Source organism: Nymphaea colorata, chromosome 11 (assembly GCF_008831285.2).
Source record: "Nymphaea colorata isolate Beijing-Zhang1983 chromosome 11, ASM883128v2, whole genome shotgun sequence".
Lineage (NCBI taxonomy): Eukaryota > Viridiplantae > Streptophyta > Magnoliopsida > Nymphaeales > Nymphaeaceae > Nymphaea > Nymphaea colorata.
The window spans coordinates 3,734,157-3,745,579 of record NC_045148.1 but is presented as its reverse complement, the minus strand read 5'-3'; the positions used below and the strand labels follow the sequence as shown (position 1 = coordinate 3,745,579).

Genomic DNA, 11,423 nt, shown 5'->3' with positions numbered 1-11,423 from the left:
ACCGGTGGACCTTGCCACCACCGCCGGCCGCCGCTGCCACTTTTCCGGCAACTCTCCAGCGAAGAATCCAGCCGGTTCCCACTTCATCCGGCGTACATCCGAGGAGCTCCTTGACGTCTTTCGGCGAGAACCTTGCACTTGGAGGTGGTCCTTGAAGCCTCTTCATCCGCCGGTGTGCTTCTTCATCCTTGGAGCTTGTCATCATCCTCGACATCTTCTCTCGTGTATCTGCTATTGCTCGAATGTGGAATCTCATCGAGGCTTTGGTTTACATTCGCCAAGCTAGTCTTGGCCGGTACTCTCTTTTCCACCCTATAGACACGTGAGAGGTTGTTTTGCTTTTGCATTTGCTTTTAGCCCGACCTTGAGTCGTTGTTGAGCATTGATGGACCTTTGAGGCACCACGCCAAGGACACAACCTCGTGCCAACTTAGCCTCCTACGAGTGGGTGTGGTTTGTTCGATTAGGTTTGGTTTGATGGTTTGTTTGAGTGAGTTGTGAGAGATTTATCATTGTATCGCTTCCGCATTGTACCGGCCTCACATCTCTAATTATTTGTAGTAGGATTTGGCTTTTGGAATTGAGATTAACATCTCTTGTATTTCTTTACCTATTTGGGTTTTAAGTTGGGGTTCCTGTCCGACTGGATAGTGTCTTTGTATTTGATTTGTCTTTCTATTTGATTTGTCCTAGGAAAGTCTTAAAGTTGGTCCAAGGTAATCTTGGGGGTAGGCACAACCGTCGGCTTGGGACTTTGGTCGGCCACGGGCTCCTACCAGTATCTCTACACTTGTATTAAACCTCACACCTATTCTAGAAATTTGTAGTAAGTTCAAGCCGGGGTTGGGAAAGCCATTCTTGTACTGTCTTGACCTATTTTTAAGTCGGAGTGACTGTCCGACGGTAACCATTCATTGTAATTAAATTTTAAACCTATTGGCGGTCTCCTCCTAAATTCGGGATAGGGTCTTCGACGGTACTTTGGTGATTTTATGGTCGTATTTGGGCAGATTGATACGTGCCTAATTTTGACACCGTCGAGGACTGCCGAGGGCATGGTCAAGAGCCATGGACTGGAGCCGACCAGCGGTGTAGGGTGTAGCTTGGCACGTCGATTACCGCCTGACAAGCCTACACCCTCTTTCTCTTGTGAGGTTAACCTTGACATGGTTCAGGGTTTGACACTTGTAGACCCTTCGAGCATTACTTATGTGGTTGCAGTGGGAGGAGCAGGCGAAACAGTTATGGTTGAAAAGGGGGAAACAGGGCTTGGACCGAGTTCAAAGATTGAAGACCAGCATAACAGTGGACCAGGACCCGGTTTAGACCAGACCAAAGTAAGGTGTCAGGACCTTAACCAAGCTACGGAACAGCCTAAGATGAATCTAGGCAAGTTATACTCGGACCCACGAGTCTGAGACACATTGGAGCGGGCAAAACGAGTTTGGATCTATGCCCATTTGCTTTATAGTACTCTTATTTTATTGCTTTTTGTATTGTCTGGTTTTCAGACCTTTTTAGAATCGATTTCTTAAGTTTTTTGTACCGTCTCGGGTTAGGAGTAAGTGAATCGAGACACACTCTTGTATATATTCTCTATGGTGTGAAACCTTAGGTATGATTTTGATAATGAAGAATTGATTTTCGTCACTTTCTTTCTCCTCCCCGTGAGGGATCATCTTTTCCACTAGTTCTCACCGGTGACGGCCGGAAACTCTTCTCCAAACCTCCATTACCGGCGACGACTGGTTCGTGCTTTTCTTCATCCTCACGACCTCCTCTATTTCAGCTTCTTCCTCTTCTAAACTCTCTTTCTCTCAACGACCGAAGGAGCTACGAGCGAAAGACCTTAAGGTGAAGCTTCCGGGCAGCAGCTTGTCTTTTTCACCTCACGTTTTTACCCCAAACCAGCAAGACAAGGAGACCAAGGTGCATTCCTCGTCATCCACAACGAGGTTTAGAGGCCAGATCTTCAATCGGGAGGGCGGACGAGGGCTGATTTCATTACAGATCTAGTGGAGTCTACTCGAGGCTGCAAGGACACGGATCAACCCCTTAAACAAGGCAATTGCTTGAGTTTCCCTCAGTATTTTCCTTTGGGTTGATTGCGGAAAGGAATCTCGTTCTCGGTCGCGCGCGTGCAGCCGGAATTCTAAAAACTTACGCCTGTTCAAAGAGCCATATCTGAAGATCTACCAAGAGTTAGAGAACGATCTATATACCGTTGAAATTGTCTCGATGTCCTCTACAACATACCCAAATTTGGTGGTGATCGGAGTTCGTTTGATTGGTCAAATCGGAGCAGGACCAGAACACATTTCGCAGCCGCGATTCTATCATTTCCAAAAACAAGTTGCTGTTCTTTGATTTGGATCTGGCGATCGTCTTGAGGTGAGCTAGCATCTGTTCAAATTTCATTACAAACGGAGTTCATTTGGGTATCGAAATCTGCGGCGAAACAGATCTGTGTCGTCGCCGTCGTTCTGCCACGGCCAACAGCAGACCGGTCTGATCAACGGCCATTTTCAGGCGATCCGTCAGGAGTCTGAAGGAGTTCTTGGTACCGTTGGATTCGTCTCGATCCCAGATACAATATATCCAAAAATCAAGTTGATCGGACGTCATTTGATTGGTGAAATATTGACAGAAACAGGACTATCTGCAGACCAACTTTGGAGAACTAGGGCCAATTGCACCGGCGTGGCCAACCGGTGAAAGCGTCACCCATTCCAGCGATGAATTGGGTTTTTCGGCGATATGGTGAAGTTCCCTAAATTGCCCTTGCATATATTGAATATTATTTTGTTAAAGGCCTTAATTTATTTGCCCTTGTGGTAATTTGGCATTGAGGGCGCGCGGGAGAAAGCATCAAACCCTAGCAGCCGTGACTCATGCTCCATCTTTTCCGTCGCTAATTTTGGAAGGCATCAAGTTTGCCTTAGCCAGTTCCTCACGCCCTTCATATGAGCCTTACACGTGTCAAGCATCAAAGGACGAACTGAAAAAAGAAGAAAACCAATATTGAATCTGGACACGTGGGTGACCAAGTACGTGGAGTTGAATTAGGCAACATCCTAACGACAATCTAGGAAGATTCGGGTGGAAGGATTAGCCAATCCACAAAGGCAATCTCACCCGCCATTTTTGGAGGAGACAATCTTGGAAAGGAGCCAGCACGCCACCTCTTCCCTTGCCACCTCGTCCCCAATCTAAAAAGGCAAGCCCTCTCGCCTTTCCTTCTCCAATCCCTTCCTAGATTCTAGCCTATCGCCCGCCAAAGTAGGAAACTTCCCCACTCGCCTTCCTTATCCTTACCACGCGTCCTAACCTTTCCATCTCTGCCTACACGCCAAGTCTTTCCATAACCGCTTGAGCTCCACACACTTACCATCTTCCTCGCATGAACCTAACCCAGCTAGACCTACTTGACCTAGCCCACCTAAGGTCAACTTGACCTAGACCCAACCCTGCCCCCTCTTAGACCTTGACCGAACCCACCAACCTAGCCTCACCCGAACCTACTTCACCCGAGTCCATTCCAATCCAGCCCGACCTAACCTACCCTCCAACCAAGTCAGACCTACCCGACCTAGCCTACCTCCCATCTAAGGTGGACCACCTCTTCTACGAGGTCGAGCAAGGAGTGCATCTAAGTGGGCGTCATATTCACAAGGAGTTGGCGCCACCTCCATAGCGGCAAAGCGTTCTGCTTTTCAAGGTAGATCTCAGCCCGCGAGCAACTGCCATCTTCGGCGGGAGTCTACCTCTTCCTCGGCCAGAGGGGCCGATCCTCTTCATTGCCCGTTGCTGCAATACCCGAGGTCTGGATTTCACCTCCGAGTCATCTTGGGGACTTATCCAAGCTTAGTCTTGGCCGGTGATCTTCTCAACCCCCTGTAGCTACGTGGATTGGGTGTTTTTATTACATGCTTTGTTTTTCAGCCCGGCTACAGCCATTGCCTTGACCAGTGGTACCTCTAAGGCTCAAGAGCCAAGGACACGACCGCGGGGGCAGCAGCCTACCTATGGGGATTGGGTGTGGTTTGCACGTTCATTAGGCATGTATAACAGGATGGTTTGGTTGTATGGTTTGTGAGTGAGGATTGAGAGCTTCATTTGTATCGCTCGCGCTTTGTAAAGCCTTCAAACCCATTCTTTGTAGTAGGGAGTAAGCCTCACGGGTTGGGATACACTAGACTTGTACCGCTACCTAGGGGATTCTGCACCGGGGTCCTGTCCTGCCGGGCTTTGAAATTATAAATAATTTGTTTTTGGTTTTGTCCGACGGTTCCTCCAAGAGATCTTGGGAGAGGATCGACGCCTAGCAGAGGTCTTGGACGACGCCGGGACTTGGTCCTAACATAGACCCTACCAATAGTCCCTATATAGGTGGAGGAGGTGATTGCTCCTCGCATATAGGAGAAACACCAAAGACCCTTGGGTTACTATAAGTTTCGAACCCCTGATGGATTTCTACCCTGTTGCTAACCCCCGATGGATTTCTACCCTGTTGCTAAGTTGTGGCCTGTTGTTGTTTTGTAGGAACCAAGTAAGTGCCATCCATAGCACTAGCTATGCCAAGCGGTCCCTGGCCAGGGGCGCCTGGGTAGGGTCTTACAGCAGACATCAAGAGAGGGGGATCTCGCTGTTGAGATCACATTCTCCTTGCATCGCCGCTCTCTCTCAATGGCAAGTCTTTCCAAAGGGAGCAAGCACCATCAAACTGTCTCCCCTCTAGTGGCCATTGTATACAAGCATGTACCCAACATGGCCTAACAAGTTTGCCTAAGCCATATGCTAACCCTCCCACCTGGTAGTGTCCTCGGTTGGGTTGTCCTCTAAATCCAGCAGGGCCGTCTTTGGTGTGGTCTCGCTAGCTGTATCCTCTAACTTCCGGCAGCGTGGCCTGCAAGAGTCCCTGATTCTCCCTAGGTGGCAAGGTGGTGAACGGCATAAACAGTGACCCGTCCCGCCATTTCCTTAAAGAAGGGAAGCTCATCAAAGTCAATGCCTGTGAAGGGTTCAACTGGATTCCCAAGATAACGTCCATGAGATATAAAAGGAGGAGCGGTAGGTCATCAGGGAAGTGTGGGCCTACCACTGAACGTCCACGTTGCGGCCTACAAAATAGCCTGAATTTCTCAATCCAATGCCCATTTGGTCTAAGCGGCAAGTGGTGTCGAGCAAGAGGCTTCACACAGGCAAGTGCACAAAACTGCGCGGTATGGGGTCACCATCAGTCTCGGCCAGGTGCATGGCCGGCTCCTTAGTGACTTGGGTCTGGACCATCTCAGTCTCCTCACCAGCCCTCTAAGCCGTCACCCGTTGGTCCAGCTGATCGGCCCGAAGCATCTTCGGAGTAACACTACCACCGCATGCAAGGACAAGCAATGAGTCGCCGATATACCGTAGGTCAAGGTTTTGCATGGTGCCAGGTATGTGGACTCTTCCCATCGACATGCATGTGGCACCTCTAGGCATGGGATCACTATGGATCTCATCTGACTGCTCAATCTGCTCCTCTGTGACATGCACCCCACTAACTTTACCTCCTCATCAACCATACAGTACGCCGGGTGCTTGGCTTCAATGTCCCCAAGATTTCTATGGTTGTGGCATCACGATCAAAGGCATGCATGCTCATGATTGCCCCGTTTGTAAGTTGCTCGGAGATAGGAGGACCTCCGAGAGAAATCAGCCACATGCTGCCATCCTCCACGGTGCTGGTCTGAGTCACGGCCAGCCTCTCGCCATGCCCCAGCGTTATCTCGTCGGAAGTCGCCATCAATGCCTCGGCCAACAAGGCTGTGTGCCTTAGTTCAGCCGGGCCAAGCATTGCCATCCCAAGGTTGGCCGTGTGGCATGCTCACCTGATCCATGTGCACCCCTTGGTGCTCAGAACGCAAATGTCACTGAAGATCATGTGCCCGCCCATGTTGAGGCTGTCGATGCGTAGGACCTGTGGGAAGGTCCTCCCAATCTGTATAATCTTCTGTATAGCACTCAGGGAGTTGCAACAGCTGCCATCGCCTGTTCTCTCACCGCTGATCTGTGGCATGACAGCCTACATCATGTCTGCCTAAGCCTTGGCCATGGTTAGGCCATGCCTCTGCGCTATGGGACCTTGAGCTACTGGCTGCATCGCGATCAACCGGGCGGTTGGCCTTAGCTCGATAGCTCCAACCTCGTCAACTACATGTGCTTCACCACGTCCAGGGTCGCTTGGGGAGGTCCTCCCATGGTGTTTGCTCGAATGACGTGTTTGTGATGGCAAAACACCCACTGCCTGCTCAGCACTGGTCCTGAGTGCGAAGATTTACCATGCGTTTGCCCACGCTATATCATGCAGTAAGTAGACATCATCCATGTATTGCCTATACATACTTGCATTCATTGTTTATCATATCATGCATATGTACATTTTATCATGTAGATATACCAATCATGCATTCACTCACATCATCAGTGCACGTTAGTCATCCAGTAGATGGTGCATTTCATTTTAGGTCGTGCATAATTCGTATGAACTCATGAACATTTTTTCATATAGTATATTAGGATGCATTAATTAGTTTAGGAATGGATTGAGGTCTGGTTCTCAAGTGCGTCTACATAGTTTCTCCTATTCAACATGGGAATTAGAATGTTAATTTTCCGTTTTAATTATCAGCCTAAATCGGTATACATATATTATACGCAGTACAAGGAATGAAATCTTTTTTATGTTAAAACCAGAAAATAAATGTGTTAGCGAAATTATTTTTTGACCGGGCAAATGAACAAGTTTTGATCTGAAATTTTAAATATAAGAGAGCCTAGGACTTACATTCTATAGACCAATTTTTGTAGCCAACATTGAATATTATTTAGTCTGATTTGAAAGACGGTTCCGTTTTTTGGTTTTCTTCAAACTACGTTTCTGCATTAAAGTGGCCATATTAAAAAAAAAAAAATTGTAAATGATTTTCAAGTTATGTGAAAAGGGCTGTCTTCTCTGTTGTGTCAGCATTCCAAAGAATTTATTTCCTTAAAATTGGGAAACGGTTTGCCCATTAAGAGAAGAAGATTCAGTAAAACTGTCCATAAATATAAATTGTAGAGTATAAGGGCATTGTGGTCATTTTTGACAGGTTTTACCAACTCATGTCGTGTTAACTCTCTGCTCATAATGTTTAAAGTTAGTTCAGGGTTAAAATGAAATTGATTTTTATCGTTTTTATTTGTATGTTAATTAGTCTATGCATTGTGAATTTTCTTGTTTATTAGGGTGGGCGAGGTGCAGCGAGCCTTACAAAGTCTTTAAGTTGTTTATTCAGAGATTTTAATATTTATTATTAATACTTTTTAAAATATTTACTAACTTTGTTTTTGTGTTTTTTAAGGGTTCGTGGCTTTACCCGTAGTCGCTGTTTCAAATATAGCAAAAATCACAAGTTGAATAAAGGAGTGGAATTCCGGGTATTAGTTCTAGGAATTTAGACTTTTATAGTCTAAAATATTTATTTACTTTGATTGATTGAATGTTCTCTGTGCGACGTTGGTGATTATCTTTATATTAACAATTTGTTCAATCGACTAACAGAGTTGAGTTTTTAGTTGGGAATCAAATTCTTAAACCTTGTTTTTTAGTGGATTGACCCTTACTCACTACTATATTTGAGTTTGATAATTTACTAGTGGTTTATGTTATCAACTAAATCACAACAAAAATTCCATTTATAAAAAGGGTTCCAATGCAAAAACGCATCACCGAGAATCTTTCAAATTGTTTGGCACAATTCATCAACTGCTGATTCCTTCTCAAACTGCCCACGAAGAAGAGGAGAACATCATCTACATATAAAATGGATGAAACATGAGGCAATGGTTGCCGGTGGAGAGGGCACAGCTTTCTTGTTAGCTACAAATCTCTCAAGGTTCCTCATGAAGATTTTCATGGTGAGCATAGAGTATGCGGACAGAGGGTTCCTCTTTAGCAGTTTTCTGTTCTTCCTGCCATTAATAAGTGTAGGTAACGTGGTAGAGGAAACCATTATATAAATCCTGTCAGGGTTGCTGCGAGGAATCTCCAACTTTGTGCTTCCTCCTTCCTCCAGGAGAGATTGTGAATCACCTTGTGCCCTAGAAGAAAACTTTATTGGGTAAACCTGTTAGGAAGGAAACATTTTGATTAGGAAAGATAACCCTACTTAGAATTGGCTTCATTTTCTGTACCATAAAAGCAGCCGATGAATTTGGTGATACTATTACACAGGATACAGGTCTGAGCTTCTCAACTTCTTCACTTATGGATCGTTTCTTATGAATCTATCTCAAAGATTATGGCAAATTCATAGAACATTGAAATCTGCTCAATCTTTAAGACAGATTCGTAGGATACTAACAAAATGTATCCAACTGCAAAACAGTCCCTTAAGAAATCAAAGCAATATGGGTATGATTAAAAATCATCCCTAACAGTAAAGAACCCTTTGATAGCCTGAGACAAGTCAACCTTAATATCTTCCCAAAACTTTTGTTAGAAAAGATTAGCAACACCATCTAACCCTAGAGCTGAGGAACAATTTGCACTCAGCACAACCCACCTGATTTCTTCATATATGTGAACTAAATAGTGGTTTATTTACTCTAATCAAATATTAAGCATTTTCCATGGTTTTTTCAAATGAAACCGCAACAACGTGCCACGTCCGTTGGTCGTAAGGAAGAAACTGACCATTGTGACATCGTTGTCAGTTTGAGATGATCAAGAAGGTCGCAGTGGTGAATGTGGCCGAATATGTAAACTAAATTATTTTTTAAATGTTAAAAAAACTGCAGCCAATAAAACGTTCTTTAATTCTTTTATCAACGGGAGACAAGGAAGTCTTCATTGAAACTAAGTTCCAAAATGATCTTATTGTTAAAAAATTAAGTTTCTCAAACTTAATTTCTCATAAACCACAACCTAATCGGAGCCTTGATCCTTTCCTTTTTGTTTCCTCCCTCCTCCACAAGCTTTTGATCGAGCCACGTACTTCCGGCGATGCCTATGCTCTCTCCGATAACAGGCGACACTTGCTCTTTTTTCGATTGGCATCGAGCTTCAGAAACTCTTCGACTCCCTTGGCCGCTTGGCCATCCCCACCACGACTCCTTCCCGCCACAACCACTTCCTCTGCCGCCACCGCCACCAACCATTAACGGACTCCCTCCGCCGCAATGCCCACCGCCTTTACGCCACTACATCGAACTTCCGCCACCACAACAAACGCACGCCTTTGTCGCACTTCCTCCGCCACAAACATTTAAACAGCGAACACCTATAAAAAACAGAGCCTCGCCACCTCCACCTGTCGCCGAGAACTGCCGCCGTCCACTATCACCATCGCGACAGCAATCGTTCACCGAAGAGCACCTTCCACCACCACCACCCCCGCCGCCAACCAACGCCGAAAATTTATATGCAATCTCTCCATTGCCAGAGTGCGAGTCGAGCGTTTGTCGCCTGCCGTCCAAGACCAACATGGTCCACGAGTACGGCACAATGCCACAGCCTCCTTCGGCCACCCTGTCGGAATCTGCTCGGGTCCAGTCATCGTCGAAGGGGCAGGCGCAGAGGAAGCTCGGCAAGGAAGACGGAGCGGACGGCGGCAAAGGCAAGGCGGTGGCCGAGGGGGACAACAGCTACCCAGCGAGGTCGCGCAGGCGGCGGAGAGGAGGGAGCCCGCTGCCGCCGCGCGTTGTCACGTACTGGAGGCCGAAGCACAAACCGGGGGCAGCGGGAAGCGGGACGGCGGTGGAAGCGGCAGAGGTCAACGGGAAGGGGAGAAAGTGCGCTATGGGTAAGGACAACACAGCTACTTCTGTCATTCTGAACGCCTCCAACAGATTCAGGTTGGTCTCCTCTCCCCTCTTTGACCTTCTCCTCTGAATTTCTGTGGTTACAAACAAACGGGTCGGATTCCTTTTCAGTCCGAACCAATACCCAAAACCAGCTTGATGGTCCATCCGTTTTGCGTTAGTTTCAATACGAAGTCCGTGAGATTTTCTATTGTTTCCCACTCACCCGAAAAAGACAATATTTTATTAGTTTATGCTTTTCTTGAAAAACGTAAAATTTGGTGAAACTCATTTTCTGGGTAATGGAAAGCTTGCAGTATATATCCCGTGCAACCGAAAGTCCATTTAATTAGAATTTATTCCCCAATTGATTCCTTTCATCTTAACTTAAGCAGCGCCCGCTTCTTGCTTTTGGCTCTACGGGAAGGAAAAAGGCGAGTTAACAAAGCTGCAAAGCAAGAAACTGGGTCCAGTGGGGACAACTCCATTTGTTTCTACATGAAGGTGTTCTCACTGGCCGTGTGGGCAATTGCCCACATGTGGATACCTGCAAATTAATTAGGAGAGTATTCTGGCCATGCTAACTAGCTAGGTGAGATGACCCAGAAACCAACCAATCGCATGGACAGATCTAGCCGATCTTTTAACGTATCTATGTGTTCAAGGTATTAGGCGATCTATTTGATATATATTACTAAAAATTTGTCTGTTGGACTTTTTTTTTTTTTTTTAATTATCATTGCTAAGACTGTTGCGATAAGTGTATTCGCAACGGTTTGTTTTTTTGGCCAATGTTTTTTAAGTCTTTTAGAAGGGATTTTCAGTGATATTTAAAAGAAAAAACATGTGACAAGATCTAGCATGCAGATAATATATATATATATATATATTGATCAATTCATTTATCTCTCTCTCTCTCTCTTTCTCTCTCTTCATGAGCTACCATCATTTTCAAAGTTTACTCACATTCCTCCATTTCATTACGTTTTACATCATAGTTGAATCTCATGAAGCTTCAGATTATTGAAACAAGTGGGGCCTTAAAGTAGTGTTCCTGAACTTTGCTTTTAAAATCTTTCACTCTCTCTCCTAGCGTAACAGAACAGGCTCTCCCTCTCCTAGGTAACAAAAGCCTCCACGATTCCTTGAGGACATGTTTCAAATCTAGTCACTTGATCCCCTTTTCTGAAATCTATAGTTTAAACAGGAAATCTATAGTTTAAACAGGCCATAGCTTTCAGCTGAAGATCCACGCTAGCTGCTTCCAACCTAAGGATTTGAGATCCGGTGGTTTTTTTTTCTTTTTGTTTTTTATGGTAAAACTAAAAATTTTTTATGAGGTGAACCGAATTAAAGTTTTTAAATTTTGATTAGGACTGAAATATTATTTTTCAAAATTTTTAGATAGAAGAAGTGATTTTTTTTTTTAAATTTACATATAAATTTAAAAAAAAATGAAAAATTTTTATATAAAAAAAGTGAAATTTCTTGAAATTTACATATAAATTTTTTTTACAAAAAAATTGATGCGAGGCCAGGGCCCATTCCAACCCTACCTTGGCTCCGCTCCTGTGTGTATTCCTTTCTCCCTTGCTTAAAGT

The 11,423-nt window shown here is 45.1% G+C and overlaps 1 protein-coding gene across 1 annotated transcript; it reads left to right on the top strand.

The window, feature by feature from the left end:
- The first annotated feature begins 9,025 nt into the window (after positions 1–9,025).
- Positions 9,026–9,913, top strand: LOC116264294 (formin-like protein 3). Its single transcript, XM_031644430.1, has one exon. The coding sequence runs from the start codon at positions 9,026–9,028 to the stop codon at positions 9,911–9,913; it is 888 nt and encodes a 295-aa protein (XP_031500290.1).
- Positions 9,914–11,423: the final 1,510 nt, after the last annotated feature.

Bases quoted from the DNA above. Each gene is read 5' to 3' on its own strand.
- LOC116264294 (XM_031644430.1), top strand. From the start codon at position 9,026: ATGCCTATGCTCTCTCCGATAACAGGCGACACTTGCTCTTTTTTCGAT.